At 33.9% G+C, this 22771-nt stretch overlaps 1 protein-coding gene across 3 annotated transcripts in view; it reads left to right on the top strand.

The window, feature by feature from the left end:
* Nucleotides 1-22771, top strand: part of GDAP1 (ganglioside induced differentiation associated protein 1) — a 39471-nt gene that overhangs the window by 8512 nt on the left and 8188 nt on the right. For 2 of the 3 annotated variants that reach the window (XM_074203761.1, XM_074203762.1), the window contains 2 exons: nucleotides 4092-4284; nucleotides 22250-22423. In XM_074203761.1, coding sequence (XP_074059862.1) covers nucleotides 4092-4284; nucleotides 22250-22423 — 367 coding nt within the window. Of the gene's footprint in view, nucleotides 1-3151; nucleotides 3299-4091; nucleotides 4285-22249; nucleotides 22424-22771 lie in introns of those variants that run through there. The other variant, XM_074203759.1, reaches the window with a different exon arrangement.

Below are 22771 nucleotides of genomic sequence, written 5' to 3'. Positions count from 1 at the left end.
AAGAGGCAAATGGATACCATATCTCCTATCAGTACAAAAAAGCCTTCTCTTAGTATGAAAAATATGACTTTGAAAATTACTAATTAGTAAAGATAAGAATTGTTATTGTTTCCAAATATAAGATTATTTAAATTTATAATTCAGAGAGCATTGCTTTCTAAGCTACATTGCTTTCAAGAAAACAACTTTTCTATTTTTGGGAAAATAGGGCCCTCTTGTGATCATTTACAAAAATACATTGTTGACCTTTGCAAACAGAACAATTTTCAAGAATAATTTTCAGGCTGTGATTCTCTTTAGGAAAAATGTCTGTGTATCATGACATAGAAATTATGGTATTGTTTTTGAATTATTTGAGAACATAAACATTTCTATGTTGGCTTGAACTAATTGTACTTTCAGTTTAACAATCTGTTTTTGATAGATATACCAAAGGGACTTCTGTGGAAGAAGTGGTTTGAGAGATACATATCAAACATTTCTGACTTTATTCATTATCTATTACATTCAATTCATCAGTGATATTTTATTTAGTTCACTTTACTAGTTACAAAAGGTGGTTACAATGATGAGTAAGACATAGTTCCTATTAAGATTATTTCTTGTTTTTGTTCAGTTGTTTCAATCATGACCCATTTGAGATTTTATTGGTGAACATACCATAATGGTTTGCCATATTAAATTTATACTTTAATAGGGTTCAGAGTAGGGAGAAATTATCTGGAAATATCTGTTTTAAACAAATTCTTAGTATCTATGAATTTTCAAGCCTTTTCTTGAACTTTAGTTGGCATACCAAGCACCAAATTCCTCAAAGGACTTAATTTTTGTATTAAATACAATACATTCCTGGATCTTGTATCTATACCAAAAGTGTCAAACTCATAGCCTGAAGTTGGCAAATGTACCACAAAATTTTGGAGTGAGGCCCAAACCAGACTGAAATTTAATTTGGGAAATTTTGAACAAAATAAATAAAATATATTAATTTATAATGTTAATTTGTGGTTTTCCAAGTTAATATGTGATTCATAGGGATCTATTTTTATTTGAGTTTGACCCTACTGGAATAACACAATGCCAAACTAAGAAGCTGATTCTGTGGAAAAATGAAATCTATTTAATTAGCTATTTTAGAAAAATGATGAGTGAAACAAAAATCTTGTTTTTTGAGTTTCTAAATTTTCTTTTGGTTAAGATAGTGTAATTTACCTTCATCTATTGGAGTTGGAACACCTGTGTTTCAATTTTGGTCTTGTTAACTATCCTCTGAACTTGAGTTAGACACTTTAGCTCTTAATCTTTCATTTTCCTCATCTGTAAAATGAAGGTATTGAACGAAGTGATCTCTAAGCTCTAATTTCTATGGTTATTCTTAGTGTGTTGTCTCAAGAACTTTATAATTTTACACTATGATAACTGTATTCTTACCCTTATCAATAGATTAACCACACCTAGGTTTAAGATAAACACCTTTGTGTGAAAGGAAATTATTTCTGAACTCCTTCCCTTGCCCATTTCCCTAGTTTCCAGCATTTTTTCCCCTCCTTGAGTCCAACTTACCTCAGAGAGGATAGCATAGCTATCTTAGAGTGAATTAATTAAATACATTTTAGGGCTGCAAGTGATCTCATAAAAAGATATCCAAGCTCATTTTACCTTATATTATTCAATAAATATTTGTTGAATGAATGAACTATTAAACAATTCTAAAATATAATCTTATGGTAAAATAAAAGATTGATAATATCAAATGAAATAGGATAAAATCATTAGACAACATGCAAAAAACCTAATTTTCCTTTTTATTCAGCTTTATTGTTTCATGGCTAAGATGGCATGGTGGTCAGTGTATTGGGCTTGGAGGCAGGAATATCTGAGATGTCATTGTCACTTACTGGCTTGTGACTCTGAGCCTTAGTTTCCTTACCTGCAAAATGGGGATAGTAACCTTTACTTCACAAGGGTGCTGTGAGAATAAAATTAGATAATATGTATGAGGTGTGCTATAATTATTCACTGGTATAGGGAATTTTCAATAAGAAAACTTTCAGTATAACACAAAAGGACATGTACTGTGCAACTTAGAGTTTTAGAAAGTTACTTGGGGGGGCACTGAGAGGTTATTAAATGATTAGGTCATACTGCTTCTCATGCCTTTCATTTCATAAGAAAACTATAACCTACAATTCAAGTTAATATATTTGTAAAAATTCTAAAAATAGATGATAAGGAAATATTTAGAAAGTAAAAAATGCAAACTTGATAGCAATTTATTACAGTGAAACTATCTTTATGAATATTAATGGGCATATAGTGGATGGAGAAATGAATAAGAGAATTAGAAATGTTACATTTGTAAATAAATTTGATTTTTGGCTGCATAGATAACAGATTATGGTTTGGTAGAAGCAAATCAGAGCAAATCTGTATTTCCCTTAAGTAAAATACTAATACTATAAAACAGTTTTTCAATATTATGTTCATTTATAAGGACTAGAATAAACTAATCCCCAAGATACTTGTGAACACTATATAGCAATAGTTGCAAAGTAAAACAAAAAAAACCCAAAGAAAAGAAAAGTAAACCTAAGATAATTTCAGGCAAAGTGATACTTTACCCTTTCTCCAATGACATCATGACAGTTACCATTGTATAATAATTAATAATTGTGTAATAATTAATAAGAAAACAACATACTTTTTGTTTAAGAATAGATTTTCCACAGCTCTTTAGTGGTCCAAGATGAAACTTCAGTCTTCTGCTACCTTTTAGCTAGTTATTTACCACGAACTGAAATGGACCAATTAACAGTAGCCCCAAGTCAAGAGGAAAACTTTTGCCTGAGCAGTATTTGCTCAACTCATGGGAAAATTTCCATTTAGTGTTATTAGTTCTGCCTTTTGGTTTCTGTGCCTACATTCACATAAAAAACCCCCTACAGATTCAACTAAACTTGATAAACGGTTCAGTTACAGAACTGTCAGATTTTCTGCTTTCCAAAGGCTTTTCCTCTACCGGAACAGATAGCCTTTGTATATTCACAGGCAAAAAAACTACAGCTCCCAGTAGCCTGTTCGAAGGCAAGAACTCACTTTTCTCTTCCCTGAGAGGAATCTATAAAAAAAAAGGACAAAGCGCAGAGCAGTGTGGGTGCAAGAGGAGAGATAAACATACTCAGAAATGGCTCTGAAGAAAGATGAGCAAGCAGAGGATATGCTGCCGACTAAAGGGGAGTTGGACTCAGAGGTTAAGCTCATTCTCTACCACTGGACTCATTCCTTTAGTTCCCAAAAGGTAAATGTTCGGGGATATTGGGTTTCAGCACTGGGACAGCTCCCTTGGGTTGCTTATTTGTGCTAGTCCACCTGGACTGGAAGAAGCGGCCATCAGCCGCCTCTGCCGCTCCAGTTGGGCTTTTATTGGTCCAGAATAGAAGAGAATGCAGGAATGAAAGGGTGTGCCCTATTTAGCTCTAAGCAGAATAGACAAAAGTAGTGCAGGTTAGTAGGCCTTGAATGCCTGGCCTTTTGTAGGAGCAGAAACTATAAGGTTCAGAGTTGGGAGAAAAGGGTCAAAGAAGACACTTTACTTAAACTAGTTATAATCTTGCTCATACACTAACTTCTAAATGCCACCTTGTTTTCATTCTTCTTCTTAGTTCCTATACAGCATTATTTACCTTAGTTTCAGATTCTTGGAAATGTCTTATGCTTGTACAAATGGAATCAGGCAGAAGTGGTAGGTTAAGATTGCACATGGTCCTTGAGGACAGTAACTGCTTTCAATTTTTAATTTTGATTCTGAGAGCCTAATCCAATGTTTGGTACATAGGAGTTGTTTCATAAAAGTTTGTTGTCTTAAATTATAGTATAAAATAGAACTTTAGAATATGAAAACAAATTCTATAAAAACCAGGATTATAAAACTGGAAATGTAGACTTTTTCAGAACTTTTTTCACAGTCCTTGGATCTATATAGGTAGAAATTAAATGGATATAACTTACTAAGAGATTCAGAAGCTGCTTAGTAGGATCAAGAGAAGGAATTTAATCTAGAATAAATTTATAATCAATGTAAACTCTTTCAGGTACGCTTAGTAATCGCTGAAAAGAAACTGAAGTGTGAGGAACATGATGTAAGTCTTCCCCTGAGTGAACACAACGAACCATGGTTTATGCGTTTGAACTCTTCTGGAGAAGTGCCTGTCCTTATCCATGGGGAAAACATTCTTTGTGAGGCAACTCAGATCATTGATTATCTTGAACAGACTTTCGTGGATGGTAATGTTAAGGCTATTTGTGATTTCATTTTGATTTTAGTAGAAGTTGCATTTTCCATTTCTATAAGTACACATTGATAGATTCAGCAACAAATACTGTAAGTTTTATCTCAACCAATGAAACTCCATTTTATCTTGTCCATGGAAAATCAAACCTTCAACATTTATCAAATAGTTGCTATATGTCAAGTACTTTTCATTGAATGGCTTTCCATTTAAATCCATTTTGACAAAAAACTCCAAATTATGCAAATTCTTAGAATAAATATGATTGTTTGCTAATATAATTATAGTAATTGAAATTAAACTCATGTTTTCACTTCTAAGTATGATATATTGTAAGGAAAAATTGATCTCTTCATTTTCAGTGAAATGTTAATTATTTCCTAGCCAATATGTCTCAAGAATGTGTCAGGCTAGAGGGGGAGATCAAATTTTAAGGTGGTGAGAAAAGAATTTGGCTTTTAAATTTGGAGACATTGCTAGTTCTGAAAAGTATGCGTTTTGCTCCTTTATTTTCAAAAGACAAATCCATCTTTTCATGATGCTAAGTTAAGAATGCTTTGAGGAAAATGTGCTTGAATATATATTGTCCTCACAATTTTGTAAGGGGAATTACCTAGATAACTTCAACACTATTTCCCTTTTTCTTTTAAAAATTCCTCATTTAAAATTTATTATCTCATTTTTATTGTTTTTATTTCATTATCTCATTTAATTTCAAATATTCTTCCTTCTTTTAACCAGAAAACCAATCTTTGTAAAAAAAGAAAGAGGAAAAACAGTTTAGCAAAATTGAACAACACATTCATTGTGTCTAATGGTATGTTATATTCTATACTAAATATAATCCTATTTTTGTAATGAAAGGAAAGATAGGAATTTTCGCAACTCTTTTCTGGGCCTAAACTCGGTCACTGTAATGGCATAACATTTATGTTTCATTTGTTTCTTCTATCATTTCCATATAGTTTTACATTTTCATTTCCCCTAGGTCTCCTTACTACATTATGTATCCGTTCATATATCTTCTTCTGATTTTCTGAATTATTCATTCAAAGATCAATTCTTATGGTACAATAATGTTCTGTTACATAAAAATTACATTTTTTGGGTAATTTCTCAATTGTTTTCAGTTTTTTTAGCTACCAGGGAAAACACTTAGATGACTATTTTTGTGTATGTGAGACCTTTATTTCTGTCTTTTATTTCCTTTTGGTATATGTCCAACAATGGGATCTGAAGATCAAAGGATATGAACACTCTGATTTTTTAAAAACAAAATTCCTAATTGCTTCCCAGAATGGTTGGATCAAGTTACAACTCTAGCAATGGTATACTAGTGTACATATCTTAGCATGGCAACTCCAACATTGATTATTTCCATGTTTTGCTATCTTTGGAAATTTTTTGATTCTATTTCCCAAACATGTCACATTATTCTTCGGTGGCTACCAGATGGGGATATATAGTGATATAGTGATTTCTATAGTGATATTCACTATAGGAAAAAAAATGTGACATGAAATTGACAAAATGACACAGAAAATTAAAATTGTTAGGTCAGATAAACATCTGAAGTACTGAGAAACAAGGTGCCTTTTATGGAAGCTGAATGCGTATGAAGTCAGAGAGGTAGATAAGAAATGGACCAACATATTTACTTTAGGTGCTTCAATACATTCAGAGAAAACTTTTTCTGATTGCTCTAATGAGAGGTTATTTTTAAAATCACCCTTCATTCAAATGAACTAAAAGAGGGAATGCTATAGTAGATATGGTAGGAACAATATCCTAAACACATCCCATGGTACAAAGGAAGATAATTTTCCCTATAAGGTATTGGAACCATTTTTGAAATTTGATTGAATCAGAGGACTAAAATCTTAGAATGCTGAAATCATTTTTATGTCACAGAATAGCCACAAGGGATTCAAGTAGTTCTCTGATGATTGAATGGCTGAAAATTATGGTTTTCCCAGACAAGGGAGCTTCCCTCAATTAAATAAACCAGAAATGTTCTCGATGCTTTTCTTGTTGGCTATTCTCTTGGTATGGCTAAGTAAATAACTTTTTGTTAACAGTTGAATGATTTTCAAGTATTTTACTTTGTTCCGATATTAAACCTAAACAACCAGAGGACTGGTTTGAATGAAGCCCAACCAAAACAGAGGTGTACTTGAATTTATCAGTCATTCATTATAAATATAAAACTGGGTATCTAGTTTAGAAATAGTTTCTAGTATTACTGTTACAATATAACCTGAAGAAAATTTCTCAATTTTCTTTTGATTCAGAAAAATTCCATTAAATGTTTTCACTGCCAATGTGCTTGTTGCTGAGTAAGGTTAATCATATAAAGCAATCTGAATTTCTTGGAGAAGATGTTACCTAGACAACAAGTTATGTCCACTTAGAAATAATTGAAAAATGGATCCAAATAGATGGATTCAATAGAATAATTAAATTAAATCTCTATTAAAGTGTCCCAGGTGTCTGTTTTTTTAATCAATTATTTGAAGGAAAGTAGTGTATGTATCAATATTTCAGATGATATAGAGGTAGGAGGAAAAAAAAGATAACATTCTGTTTTGGTAGAGTAGTATTCCAAAATATTTTAACAGACTAGAACATTTAATTTAATTTAATAAAATGAAATTTAATAGAAAAAAATTAAAGTTGTTCATATGTTTTTTTGAATAAACTTCAAATGCATAAGCTAGGCCACATATGTTTAGAAAGTAATTTATATTAAAAAAAAGACCTAAGAATTTTAGTGGACCACAAACTTAATGATTCTATAGTGACATAAAAAGTCAAGACGATAAATGCAATATTGGCAGTATAGTTCCATTGTAACCTTGGCAAAATCAGATTACACTTTAAGCATTATATTCCTACTTGGGTACTATATTTAAATGAGAACAAAAAGAGATGTGCAGAGCATAGTAATATTAATGGGAGGAACCTTAAATTAATATCATATGAGAAATGTCTAAATAAATTGATGATATTTAGTTTGGGGAAGGGGTAACTAAAGTGAGATGTGGTAGTGGTAGTATCAGTATACTTAAAAGGTCATATGAAATAAGGGTTAAACTTTATTCTTGGGTACAGGAGTAGGAGTAACTATATATATATATACATATATATATATATATGACTTTTGATTTATATAATGGAATTTTCTATCTTTTCATAATTTCTACATTGTGTCACTACTTCTTTTCAATGTATCCTTTCTTTTCGAAAAATTTAATATATATTTTTTTACTTCAGGCAATGGTGTTAAGTGATTTGCCCAAGGTCACACAACTAGGCAATTATTACATGTCTGAGGCTGGATTTGAACTCAGATCCTCCTGACTCCAGGGCCAGTGCTCTATCCATTGTGCCACCTAGCTGCCTCCAAAGTATCCTTTCAACATCTAATTTTTTGCCTTATTTTACCCTTTCTCTAATAATAATATTATAACTGGGATTTTATATGGCAGTTATAATGTGCCAGTCTTTATGCTAAAATACTTTGTATATATTATTTGATCCTGAAAGTAACCCTGTGAGGTAGATTCTATCATTTTCCTCATTTTGTAGCTTAGCAGACTGAGGCAGATAGAGTTTTAAGGGACTTGACCAAAGCCACACAGCTAGAAAATATCTGAGACTGAATTTGAACTCAGTTCCAGTACACTATTATATCATCTAGCTGCTACTTGTCAAATTTGTGAGAATTTTGTTTAGAGTTAGTTTCTTCATAATTTTCATTTATTTCTGAGTTTATAGTAATGGTTTCAACCTTCAGATCTCTGAATAAAGATGTTACAATGTAATCCTTGCCTCTTTATTCCTCTAAATTTTGAAGCTAAATTTGAATCAAATACATTTCAACTGTAGGTTCTTAACTGTAGGTTCAACTTCTTAGCAGATTCTGGAACCAATTATGTGTGGGAAGGATATAAAGAATATTTTATCAGCAATTTTTTGGCTAAATTTTGTATACAAAAGATTCTGACCTTATACCTTACTTCTAATAATTGGTTTGTTGTGCTTGAATTTTTGTTTGTTCCTTGTTTGATATCCTAATTATGGTGATAATGAAATTTTGTCTAGTAGCTCTAGTTTTTTTTAATGGACAAGAGTCATTCCTCTGAAGCTGAGTCTTTGTAACCGCTATTTACTTTGATACCCTTATTGTGATTTCTCCTGAGTTTTGGAGATTCATATGGGCATTATGATACTAGGGCAAAGCTTCAAGACTAATATTGAAATAATCAATCATCATTTAAAATTGTCTAGAAAGTTTTTGAAATATTTGACAAGAAACTAAAGGCCTTTTTTGTGATATTTATGTTTTTTGTTGCTGAAAGTAAGGGATTCAGAAGAGAAAGTAATATATTGGAAGTAGTCAGCTATTAAGAAGATGTTTGAACATAGGATTTATATTCTGAAACATGGCCTAAATATAAGAACATAAGGTTCTTGACCAAGGATGACTCTAATAAGGACTGACAGGAAAATATTTGTTTTGAGTCTTGAAAATCTAATCAAAAGAGTTTTAGGGGCAGCTAGGTGGCGTGGTGGATAAAGCACCAGCTCTGGAATCAGGAGTACCTGGGTTCAAATCCGGTCTCAGACACTTAATAATTACCTAGATGTGTGGCCTTGGGCAAGCCACTTAACCCCATTTGCCTTGCAAAAAAAAAAAAAACCTAAAAAAAAAAGAGTTTTAACCTGAAAAGAAAGATGAGGAAGAGAAAACTATATGCAGCTACTAAGCCAGATACTTTAGAGAAGAGCCATAACAGAAATAACAGTAACAACAGAGACATAGAAGTGTCCTAGAAAGGAGCCAATAATTACAAAACAAAACAAAACATGGTCTCAAATATCTATATATATAGAAAGATTCACAAAATATGTGTTAACTTGGAAGTTGAACTAGATGTCCTAATTTGAAGAAGCAAATTTGAATTTATATAAGTCACTTTGATATAGTTAAATGAGACCTAAGAAATGAATATGGTTCTAAAAGAAACAAAGTCTTATTCAAAAAAGACACAGGAGAGGTAAAAAGGCTTTGATTGGAGAAAATATATGGAATTGTACGTTAAGAAGAGACACTTAGATAAGGAAATTCTGAAACCAGACCCTGGAAGCATGGTAGAGAGCATTTGGGTGGAAATCAATGGAAATATAAGCAATATTATAATGATATTATTCAAAAATAGGAACTGCATGCAGAGTTTATGATACAGATGAACAGTCTGGCACAGAGGTATGAGACAGTAAGGATGATACACTTCAATTACATCAATAAAGTCTAGAGTTAACTTCCTTTGAAAGATAGAACAGCTGTTGAAAGCTGATTTGCCTTAATGACAATTCCACTTTTCAAATGGGGAGGGGAGAAACAAAACAAGAAAAATTTGATTTGGGGTTGTGTTTTACAGTGAAAGATTAGTTGGTTATGTGGAAATGATGGGAACTTTTGGGAGAAGTGACAATTTCTTTTTAGAATTTGTCACATAGGACAGGAAAACTATGAATATCCTACCATGTTGCCTATGTTTTAGTAAAGGAGATTTCAAAGAATTCAAAGAAAGGATAGATAGGATCTCATGTATTAAAATCTTATAGGGGAAGTTTGTCCAGGATAATTTGGAAGATCTCAAGAATGGAATTCTGAAGATACCAAGAGAAACAGAATGAAAAGACTAATGAGACTGATATAGTGCACTGATCACTTACTAACCACTGTATTAAAAATAAGAAATGACAGAGTCCTTTAAGAATAATGTAGGATAACTTCTGATTTTTGTGAAGAGCCCAACAAGCTCCCAGGAGCAGGACTCCAAGATGATTTATGCTTGCAATAGTACTCTGTACCTCTTTCTGGATATTCCCTCAAGTGCCACATAGAAATTTGCTCAGGTTGCAACAGGAGTGAGATATATGACACTAACAAGGAGAGGTAGTATTTTGTGGAATAAAAGAGCTTGGTCAGAGATATGAGGGACAGAGGGAAATGGGGCAGAGTGTTTTTATGTGTGTGTGTGTGTGTGTGTGTGTGTGTGTGTGTGTGTGTGTATTCACTTAGTGAGAGGGAAAGAAAAGAGCATCTAGATGGGAACAGTAATGTTTCTCCTGAAGTCACTTGGGGCAGAGAATTGGGCTGGTGAACCATGACTTCCCCAGCATGGTAGGAGACTGAGACAGTTTTGAGATCTAGTCCTCCCAATGGAAATTGTCATTAAAGGAGAAAGAGTCAGAAAGTGAGCAATAGGATAAAATAAAGGAAAAAAGATAAACCATCAACAATCTCAGCAGGAATTTGAGGAAGAATACTCCCAGTTAAAGACTTTGAGCATGAACAGATAAACCAATGGGAAGATATTAATAAGAGAAGGGCAAATTGCCTCCAGATCAGAGAAAAGAATTCAGGCATCAGTAAGAAAATGTATTGTAAGACAAAGGAAAATGAATCAAAACTAGATGATATGGAGGACCCTTAATAATATGAAGAAAGCTTGGAACAACAGCAGGATACTTCTGAATGGCTTAATAGAGAAATAAGAATTGTAAAGGCAGAATTTATGTCCTGCCCAGCAGAAATGATTATCAGAATAGAAAAACTTGAATCTATGATGATAAATCTAACCAAAGAAACAAATGCAAGAATAATTGGGTATATAAAAACATAGAAACAAAATTTAATCTGGAGGGAGAGAAAGAAAAACAATTATGTTAACTAAAGTAAGCACTTTATTCAAACAAAATAGACTGATATCAAAGATAAAATGGATGGAGTCAATTTAAGGATTATAGCAATCTAAAAAGAATACAAGTCAAAAAACCTGATCAGCAAAATGATAACCAAAAATGATAACAAAAACTACTTTGAACTTCTGAACATAGGAAACAAAGTATCAATCCAAAGAATCCATAAATCACCTTCAGAAAAATACCTGCAAACTCCAAGACAAATAGTGATTAAATCTGACATTTCTATTGATTAAAAAATGTTACAAGGTCCCAGGAGCTCTCCAAATATAAAAGAAAGGGAATTCAAATAATATAACTATTCTTCACTTCTCCCCCTCCCCCCCAGCCACAAAACCCTTAGGAGAAAATGGAATATGTTCTGAAGAGCATAGGAGATCAAGATGCAACCTAAGGGGACCTACTCTGCAATTATGAGTCTAACCAGTAATGAAAAAGATGAACATTTAAAATAAGAGAAAGATTCAAAATATTCCTTTAAGGAAAGCCAGGTCTAAAAAGAAGTTATTTGCTTCTGAAATACCTCAGTCAACAGAAATATAATTAAGCTAAAGAAATAGAATAACCAAGAATGATTGTAAAATAAAAATGAGACCATTAAGAAGGAAAGAAGAGAAGGAAATATAGGAGGAGAGATATTTTATAAGGGAAGTTCAGGACTTTACAATAGTTATCATGTTCAGGAATTTAATACTTCGAGAGACCCTTTATATTGCCTCAGGAGAAGGTGAATCAGAGTTCCTGCAGTCAACTGACAGTAGAAGAGTGGAAGGGCAGCAAAGGGTTATTATGAAGAGTATAATCAGGAACACTTTGGGGTACTTTTAACTTTCAGGAACTAAAATTTATAAGAATGAGGTTTAAAAGAAACAAAAAGTCTAAGGGACAAGATCTACAAGACAATATCTTAGAAATTGTTTAGAAGAAGGAACTGCAGATAGATGATACTTTAGAAGTTTTAATTCCCTGAAGATTATGGAGACTAAGGAACATTTAAATAAGTATGTAATTCATGAATTAAAGAATAAAAAGTCAAAACAGAAAGAAAATATAAAGAAGAGAATAAAGGAAAAATCCTAGGTACAGGAAATGAAATTTAAAACTCTAATAAACTTAAGACATCGAAGGGGAAGAAAGGAAAGAGAATTTTAATTGACTAAGGGGATAAAAGAGAGGAAGAATTAAATGACTAGATAAAAACAAGAAAAAAGGAATTAACAAAATTCCAAAACTAGGGAGGCAGGGAATAATAAACAGAAAGGAAGCAGGATAAGGGAAAGTGAGACAGTAGATATAGGATTGGCCTTAGAATTAATTAAGGTAAAATAAGTGAAGAGACATAAGTCTGTGTTTATAGGGAAAGAGAAAAAAAATTCTAATTTTGAAAAAAAAATCAGAGATGAATGCATGAAAACAAATGCAATTCTCATAGCTTTGATGATGTTTGTCCTTCATTATCAAAGAAGACCATGACACCAGGGAGGTGATGCCATGACAAGCACATAGGGTTTGGATTTGAGTAAGGGGATGCTGTGTTAAGTCACCAGTTGCACTTTCTCCTTCAGAGTCACCTAGGTCCAACAGACAGATATGAATTAGGATGATTGGAAATGGCCCTGGATGCAAGGTAATGAGGCTTGGCAAGGTTACACACTAGCAAGTGGCAAGTGTCTGAGGCAGTATTTGAATTCCCATCATCCTGATTCCAAGGCCAGTGATCTATCCACTGCACTACCTAGCATAGATTAAGCAATAAAATAAAATGAAAATGATCAAGAGATTAGATAAGAAAACTGAACTCCATAATCTGTTGCTTAGGTGGAATGCATTTAACAAAGACAGATATAAAAAGAATTAAAATGAGAGGTTGGAAAAATAGTATATAATCTCTTGGTCATTGGGTTTGAGTGAGAGGGTTGCTGTTCTAAATCACTAGTATAGAATTAAAAGTGTAAATTAATTTTATAGTCTTGTCAGATTTTCACTTTTATTAAATTGACATGTCTGAACTTTGAGTGCTAAATAATTCTACATTTATCTACTTTATCTTTCATAATTGCCTTTATGTCTTGCTTAGTTAAGAATACATCTCCTATCCATAGCAGAGAGATGTATATGATTTGCTTCTATTCTAATTTTTTACAGTATGATTCTGTGTCTTTGAAAAATAATACTTTTTTTAGGTTTTTTTTTTTTTTTGCAAGGCAAATGGGGTTAAGTGGCTTGCCCAAGGCCACACAGCTAGGTAATTATTAAATGTCTGAGGCCGGATTTGAACTCAGGTACTCCTGACTTCAGGGCTGGTGCTCTATCCACTGTACCACCTAGCCACTCCAAAATAATACTTTTTGCTGTATGGAATAGCTATCTGGGATGGGATGGGGAGGGATATTGGGAGAAACTATGGTGATATAAAAACAGAATACATCAATAAACTTTAAAAAAAGTGCAAAGTATGAGACTCAAAAAGATTAGGCTAGTCACATAAAAATATTAAATGAAGGTATTGGGTTATATAGGAGAAAAATAATTTACTTTGTTTCATGCACTTAGCTTTCTTTTTATTACCGCCCCCCCCCCCCCATTAATTTGCACAGGTGACCAGAAGAATCTTCTAGTGGAAAAACTACTTTCTCCTACTTCCTAAAAAACTCTTGATAATTTGTTGGAAGTTTCTATACTGCTGTTGAATAGGTGAAATTTAATCATTGGAAATTAAACAGGAAATAACAAAGAATTTCTAAATCCAAGTCAATGGATCTTTGATAGACACTCTGCCCTTGGTAAACATGAACAGTTAAAAGAATGAATTTAAACCAAAGAACACTAATTAGTTAGGACTCTATTCTGCTTTGAAGACCTTGACTTTTGGTTCACAGTGTTTCTTTCTTTAGGAAAATGTCCTTCCCACCTCCCATTCAAATCAAAGCTCAAAGAAGTGACAGACCATCCTTCTGGGCGAAAAATCCTCCCAGGATTCTTTTTTATATAGTCTGATGAATGTAAGGACTTTGCCTTCCTGAAAATCCATATCTAAATGCATCTATTTTTAATTTATGGAATAAGAAAAGGATTTCTATATTATAATACAATAAAAAGATGATTATACATGAAACTGAATATCTACTATGCACAACTTACTATTTCTTTCAAATATACAACAAAATTATCATATAAGTTTCTTTTTTTCTTTCCTTCCCCATCCCCTGTCCTAGAAATGGCTACTATTAGACACAAACAGGTAGATTGATATACATCTATACATATGTATAGATATATATGTATAATTATTCTATATATACTTCTATTTATCATCTTTTTTCTCTGGATGCTGTCTTTCTCTGGATGATTCTTTATACATATATCCTTTATAGTTAATTTGGGTATTTTTGATAGTCAGAGAGATGTGTTTAAAGTCAATTTTGGGATCTCTTTCAGGAGGTGACTGGTGAATTCCCTCAATTTCTATTTTACCCTCTGCTTCTAGGATCTGAGGGCAATTTTGCTGTATTATTTCTTGAAAAATGAAGTCTAGGCTTTTTTTCCTGGTCATGACTTTCAGGTAGCCCAATAATTTTTGAATTATTTCTCCTGGATCTGTTTTCGAGGTCAATAATTTTTCCAATGAGATATTTCATACTTTCTTCTAATTTTTGTCTTTTTTGGAAGAGTTTTATTTCTTCCTGATTTCTCACAAAGTCATCAGCTTCCTTTAGTTCCATTCTGCATTTGAAGGAGTCATTTTCTTTAGAGAGCTTTTTTATCTCCTTTTCCAGCTGGACAATTCTGTTTTTTAAGGCTTTGTTCTCCTCATTTGCCTTTTGTTTTGCTTTTTTCCATTAGACCTAAACTGGTTTTTAACATATTATTTTCTTCAGTATTTTTTCTACTACGCTGCTGATTTGATTTTCATGATTTTTCTCCATGGCTCTCATTTCTCTTCCCCAAAGTCTTTTTCGAGTTCTTCCAAAGTCTGTGCCTATTTTCTATTTCTTTTGGAGATTTTGGATACAGAAGATTCAATTTTTGTCATCATCTGAGTATGTGTTTTGATCTTCCATGGGACCAAAGTAATTTTCTATGGTCAGATTCTTCTTTTTCTGTTGTTTACTCATTTCCTCAGCCCAAGACTAATTTACAGCACTTCCAAGACCTTGGGGTTTTTTTGGGACACCCTACTGGGACCTTTATTCCTCCAAGGTCTTATGCTCTCTTACCTGTGCTTTGATATGTAGATGACCACAGGCACACCCCTCTGTCCTGGAGCTGTGAGGAGGGTCCCTTCTATCTTAGTATGGAAGGCCAAACTGCAACCTGGATTTGAGTGTGAGCAGACAGCTGAGTCCTGTCCCAGGGAGAGCAGAGAGATTTTTGTAGTGTCCCCTGACCCCCTTACCATCTGTGGGTTGTGCTCTGGAGGTGCAGGCTGGTTTTCCCTGATTCTCGCTGCAGGTTCTGTGGCTGGTGCTCCTCACGCCACACTCATTCTGGTGTAGCAGAGTTCTCTCACTGCCTTTAAGCTGTTCCCAGTGATCCCTGGAATGGGCTGGGCTGGGCTGGGCTGGGATGTGCTGCTCTGAGGCTGGGGCTTTTTTCAACTCCCGGTCCTGGTGAAATATGCCTTTCCCATGGAATTTCTAAGTTATCTTGGACTGGGAAAATGTATCACTCAGTCTTTCTTGCGTTCTGCCCCTCTAAATTTTGGCTAGAGTCAGCTTTTGGAGTTTTTTTTGGTGAAGAAGTTTCCAGGAAATGCTGCCTTCACCTAAAGTCATTTTTAAAGCAATACAGCTTTTACTGTATTTAATATTCTCTTGCTTTTAATCTTTTCAGTCTTCCTTATTTCATGTATGCATTTTCATGTTTTTCTAAAATCATTTGAGCTCATCATTTCTTATTTTAGAGTAGTTTTCCATCGCAATCATAAACCATAACTTGTTCAGCTGTTCCCTATTGTTGAACATCCTTGTAATTTTCCTTTTCCCTTAATTACCTTTGAAAATAGACTAAGCAATGTCTATTTGCTGAAGGGCAGAGGTAGTTTAATAATTCTTTGGGCATAATTCTAGATTGCTCTCTAAAATGGTAAGATCAGTTCACAATTCCACCAATAATGAATTGATAACCCATTTTTTTCCTCATAGTCTCCTCAGCATTTGATACTTTCCCCTTCTATCATTTTACCAATCTGAATTGGTATAAAATGGTATCTTAAGGTTATTTTAATTTGTTATTCTTTAATCAATAATGATTTAGAGCATTTTACAGGATTATAAATTTTCTGATTTTTTCATTAGAATACTGCCTGTTTATAATCTTTGACTAATTATCATTTGGGGATTAATTTTGATAAATTTCTTTATATATTTTAGATATTCGAGGTTTATCTGATAAATAGACAAATTTTTCCCCAATTTTTTGCTTTCTTTCTTATCTTGGTTATATTTGTTTTATTTATATAAAAGTTTTTAATTTAATATAATCAAAAGTTCTTTGCTTCTATTTTGTATGCAAAGAGAAATGGCCTTTGGACCAAAAGTAGAACACACAATGATTAGTTGGAAATGAATACCAAAGATGAAAAAGGATATAGTAAGAGAACAAACAGTTTCTCTTTATGAATTCAAATTACTTCATCCAGATGACTTCTTTGAGTTCTGAAAGAATTGGTAGACTTGATTGCTGATCTATTGCCAATGATCTCTGAAAGATTGTGGAGAATGGGAGAAATATTCCAATATCAGAAAGAGGCAAAGTTTTTGAATTTCTTAATTAAAATATCAATATATAATTTTTACATCATTTCTATTTCTAAAATGTTCTCTCCTCACCTTTTCTGTTTGGTGAGGCAACCCTTTTAACAAAATATAAAAGAAAGAGGGAAAAATGTTTCACAAATGTAACCAACTAATTAAATTTCTATTGTCCGGATTTTTTTTTGGAAAAAAAAAGCAGAGAATTGTATTTAAAACTATTGGTCAGTGAATTCTGACTTTAATTCCAGCCAAAATTCTATAATGTTTAAAAGTTTCAGTAATGAATGTCTAGAAAAGGAGGCAGTGATCATATGGACACAGATTAAGATTATTTACTGTAGATATATTTTGGCAAAGTATTTGTTTAAATTTCTCAGGTATTCTAGTAGTAAAGAAGAGACTATAGCACAATTAAATGTATTTAGAATTGGTTAAGTAACCAGACAAAGAATAATCATGTTTTGATGTAGTTTGGGATTTGGATAATGATGTGAATAGAAATGCTTGTCAAATTGTCAACATAAGTTGGGAGGGTTAACTCAAAGAATGGCAGTGTCAGGATTTTAAAAGTTCTCTATAGAACTTTGAGCTTAATTTAAGAAGATGAAATTTAATAAAATATGAAAGGTATAATGTGAATGGAAAAGAGTTTAGATATTAGCATTAGGTGCAATGGATAAGTTGTAAAGAGATTAATTTAACATGTTATTAAAGTTTCCTAACCAAAATGGATTTTTTTTCAGGAGGTATTTGGGGAGAGAGAGTACTAAGACTGACCTCCTGTGAAAGGTGGTATTTCAAATGAGTCTTGACAGAAGCCAGGGATTCTAAGAGAAGGAGATGAGGGAAATCACAAAAGGCACGGGCAGTTTAAAGGCTCAGAGGTAGAAAGTATAGTGTAGCATATAGTTCTTTCCCTTCATTAAAGAAGACCAAAACAACATTACCATGTTTGAGACAAATTACATTGAGTCTGATTGTGGCTAATCAGACCAATATGAGCTCAGAATGCTGTACCAAAGTTTGGGCACAAAAGTCCATGTGAACATCTGGGGTGTGTATTTATATATGTTATGTTTCCTTTGTGCTGTTTCAATTCTGCCCTTCTCATAGAGTGCAGCACCCTCACTGATGAGGGCTCTCCATGCTGGGTGGTCCTGTGTTAATGTTTCCCATGCTATACAACCAATTCTAAAGTTCTTCAATGAGATCTTCAGGTCTTGGTTCTTGCTTCTTCTGATGGAAGAGCATTATGTATGAATGAAGTGAGGTCTAAGAGGCAACTAGACCAGTATGACTGGATAGTAGAATGCATATGTAAGAAGTTGAGATGATGGGAAAAGACCAGGTGGTGAAGAGTCATTGGTACCAATAGAATAGTTCAAAATTAATGCTAGAGGTAGTAGGGAGCTACTTGAGGAATGGAGGAGATGATGTTACTATATCTATACTTTAGGAAAATCACTGGCAGCTGTGTGGTAGATGAATTGGAAAGGAGAGAAATTAGAGGCAGGGAAAAAAATCAAGCAGAGATTTCTTTACATGTTGCCATTTTTTTTTTCATTGAAGCCAGATGACACTTTTGTTCCAAATAAGTGGTCAGGTATGTTGGAAGTGCTGGTTGATTTGCAGAGATTGAAGGCTGGATATTGAAATGTGGCCATAAATTTTTGCAAATGAGTCACCTGGAGTTTGAGTGCTTAGCCCCCTTTTTCTTTCCCGGAGGGTAATATCAAGAATGAAGAAACATGTCTTACTGCATCTTGTATCAAGACTTGTTGGAGAGAGTTATATGCATTGGAAGTTTCTTTCTTGGTAAAATTATTCTGGCTGACAGTTTTGGAGTGTATTGAAGGGGAAGTTAAGCATATTTCTAGTGTTTTGTATTGGAGCCTGCATTTTTGTAGATGTGGGAGGAGAAAGGAAGAATAAAAACAACCTATTGCCCTCTAGAAATTGTGCTTATTGAGCTAGCATGGTGAAACTTTGCCTTGTTACTCTATGGAAATTGTTTAATACTGAATTTTCAACATTTTCTGAACCAGTGTGAGACTTTCAAAATCTCAACTAAATATATAATAAATACTTAATACATGTTTATTGAAGTTTTTATGTTATTGACATTAATAAAGGACCTGTGAAATCAACAAAAAACAAGCATTTATTGGGCATTTACAAGGTGCTAGGCACTATGCTTAGTTTTGGAAATATTTCTTTTTGTTGTTGTTTAGTTATTTTTCACTCACATCTGACTATTCATGACTTCACTGGGGGTTTTCCTGTCAAAGATACTGGAATGGTTTTCCATTTCCTTCTCTAACTCATTTTACAAATGAGGAAACAGAGGCAAATAGGTTAAGTGACTTTCCCAGGAACACCAAAAATGTTTGTGACTGGATTTGAAATCAGAAAGAGGAGTCTTCCTGACATTCAGGTCCAATACTTTATCCACTATGCCACTTAGCTCAACAATTTGGGAATACACATGTCATCAGAAATATTAAGTATCTGAGGCTGAATTGGAACTCAGGTCTTCCTGACTCCAGGGCTGGTGCTCTATCCACTATGCCAACTGGCTACCCCTGTTTGCAGATGATTGTGCACTCAATGCAGACTCTGAAGCTGAGATGCAACAAAATATGGATCAATTCTCTGCTATTTTTGGTGCTAATTTTGGTCTATCAATTAACTCCAAGAAAACACAGGTGTTTCATCAGCCAGCACCACACCATCCATATGTGGAACCATTGATTACAGCAAAAGGAGAAGTTTTGAGTGCTGTGGACAAGTTCACTTCCCTTGGCAGCATCCTTTCTAAGGAGGTACACATTGACAATGAGGTTGACACTTGCATTGCCAGAGCTAGCTCAGTATTTGGGAAACTCTGAGAGAAAGTAAGGGAGAGAAGAGGTGTTAGACTGACCACCAAACTTAAGGTCAACAGAGCCATTGTGCTGACCTCAGTGCTATAAGCCTATTAGCTCCACGTCAGGAAACTGAATCTCTTGTATTTAAATTGTGAAGATCACCTGGCAGGAGAAGATACCAGACACTGAGGTCCTTTCTGTAGCTAAACTGCCTAGCATTCCAAATTACTACAGAGAGTGCAATTATGATGGGCTGGATACATTATTAGAATGTCAGACATATGCTTTCCAAAAAAACTATTTTATGGTGAACTCACACAGGGCAAATGCTCACACAGGAGTCAGAAGAATCGATACTGAGACACCCTGAAGATCTTATTGAAGAACTTTGAATTGATTGTACAGCATAGGAGATACTAGCACTGGACCACCCAGCATGGTGAGCCCTCAACGGTGAGGGGACTGTGCTCTATGAGGAAGGCAGAATTGAAGCAGCTCAAAGGAAATGTGACATCCATAAGTTTAGATTACCCACCCCAGGTGTTCACATGGACTATTTGTGCCCAACCCGTGGTAGAGCATTCTGAGTTCATATTGGTCTGTAATTTGTCTCAAACATGGTGATGTCATTTTGGGCCTCTTCAACAATGAAGAACAAGAACCAACCAACCATCAGAAAGAATAATCATACCTGTCCTTAAGGAATTTATATTCTTTTTGGGGAAGACAACATATAAAGGAAATTGAAAAAGAGAGAAATACCCTGATAGGGGCATGGGAAAGTCTGGACTGTCAGAACTGTATCCTGGAATGGAGTATCATTCATTAAAGTAATAAAGGAATAGTTAAGCAGGTTAGCTGAAACAGTATTAATTATGGAGTTGACTAAGGAGATTGTACTTTACCTATTCTTTACTTATACTCTTTTGGGAATGCTGTAGAGACTCGATTTTTGAAGTGACGTTATAATTACTTCCTTCTCTTTGGATGATCTTTGGAATTTGTATTTTTTGAAAAAACATCTCAAGAGATACATAGCTGTGTGGTTGAAAGAGGGCTGGCTTAGAAATAGAAAGTCATTTCCTTTCCGCTAACTAGCTATGGTACCTTGGAGCCATTTAATCATTCTGAGGTTCCATTTCTTAATCTATAAAATGAAATAATAAGATTCAATAATACCTCATGTCTTAAACAGCAGCATTTAATGAATCAATAATTGTCTGTTTATCTATTAAGTTTTGAAACTCTGGGTTGTGGGGAATCTGTTGGCAGTTGACTGACTGGACCCTCAAGATAGAAGTATTCTCCATGATTCTCAGAAAGTCTGCTATCTTTTCTCCTCTATCTTTGCCTCTCTCTATAAGACAGCAACAATTTACTGTCAAGGAATATGTGAATTTATAGATTTACCCAACTAGAAACTGGGAAACTGTAGAGCATTCTTGTACTTAATATTATTCAAAGAGTTCTAGACATATAATTTTGGCATAATGCAGTTGGCTCTCTACAGAAACTGATGCTTGAATTCTGCATTCAGTGGATTTTACTCAGCATTAACTCTATAACCAAATAACAACTAGCACACAATGTATAAAACTATGAAATCTACCAAGCAGCCATATGCCGACTTCCCAAAACTGTGGGAACCCTAGGGAGTATAGAAGCTACTTTGCCATTCTAGGAGTTCTAAGACATGCACAGTTTGAAATTCCTTTCCTGTGGCTATATCTTTGTGAGTAGACAAGGGAGCATATGATTGACTTAAACTCACACATCCAGCTGGGATTTTCTTTTAATGCCAATAGAGAAACTCCAAGGAGCTCTGGATTGTGACTTATCATGTGGAAGATAGACTCTAGAGCTGGGTAGATTTAGGATATATGGAAGCTTTCACAATGGCTAATTTTCTCTGTCCTGTCTGACTGATTGTTGATATGAAGTTCATACCCTTTTGGACTGCTATTGTCATTGTTTATCCTCAAACATGTCTCTGAAATGGATGCTGAATGGGATACTCTATTGTGTCTGGGTTATCTTTTTAGTTTCTGATGCCATTCTCAGGCAAATATTCACTGTAAAGAGTAGCAATGTGCTGGAGGGTCTGATGGATTCAAAGGGGCACTCCATAGACAAAAAAGAATTTATGGTGAATCCAAATTTCATATTTGAATTTTTGGACAGTTCTTGGGAAGGAATAGCTAAAAGTGGCAATTTCTGTGGGGCTTAGAAACCTTTCCTGTTTCCTAAAGATCCAACATTAAGTATAATGAATTTACATTTAAAAATTTAAAGAAAATTTAAAGAAAACCCCTCCTCTTTGGAGGTCCTCTCATCCTTGTTCATTATAATGTTTATATTTGTAATCTTGTGTATAATGTCATTTCAATTGCCTAATTAAGAATTCATGATTTACAATTATAATTTCTACTTCTTAAAACTCTTAATAATTCCTATTATCATTTAAATTCTACTGAGATAATGCTTATAATTTTTATCATAATTGTTTCTTTTTGATTACGGTACCTAATTTTAAGTTTTTTTCCTTTATACATGAATATCTTAGAAAAGACACCCAGGTTAATACCTGAAAAAGAAAGCATGTATTATCCACGAGTTCAGCACTACCGAGAACTCCTTGACTCCTTACCTATGGATGCCTATACACATGGCTGCATCTTACACCCAGAACTAACAGTGGACTCCATGATTCCTGCTTATGCAACAACAAGGATTCGAAGTATGTAAGGACTTCAGGGACCTTGGGATTTGTTTCACATTTCTTTTACAACTCATTTGTCTGATTTCTACCATTTCTTATGGTCATGGGTAGGGCATTTCAATTTATTTCACATATATCCCCCAAATTAACATAGAAAATAGATGCTTCAGTTTCACCAATCTGTGCCTTATATTAAGTAAATACTTGTTTTTTTGATTATCCCAATTCCTCATGTTTATTTTAGAGGTCAAGGCTACATACACCACAAAAATAGGAGTCTTTTGTGGAAAGATACATTGATGTAGTGGAAAAGGGTTGGACTAGTAATTTGATAACTAGGTTCTTGCCCTGCTTTTCCACTGATTA

The sequence above is a fragment of the Macrotis lagotis genome, chromosome X (assembly GCF_037893015.1).
Source record: "Macrotis lagotis isolate mMagLag1 chromosome X, bilby.v1.9.chrom.fasta, whole genome shotgun sequence".
NCBI lineage: Eukaryota > Metazoa > Chordata > Mammalia > Peramelemorphia > Peramelidae > Macrotis > Macrotis lagotis.
This window is presented reverse-complemented; position numbering and strand designations above follow the sequence as displayed.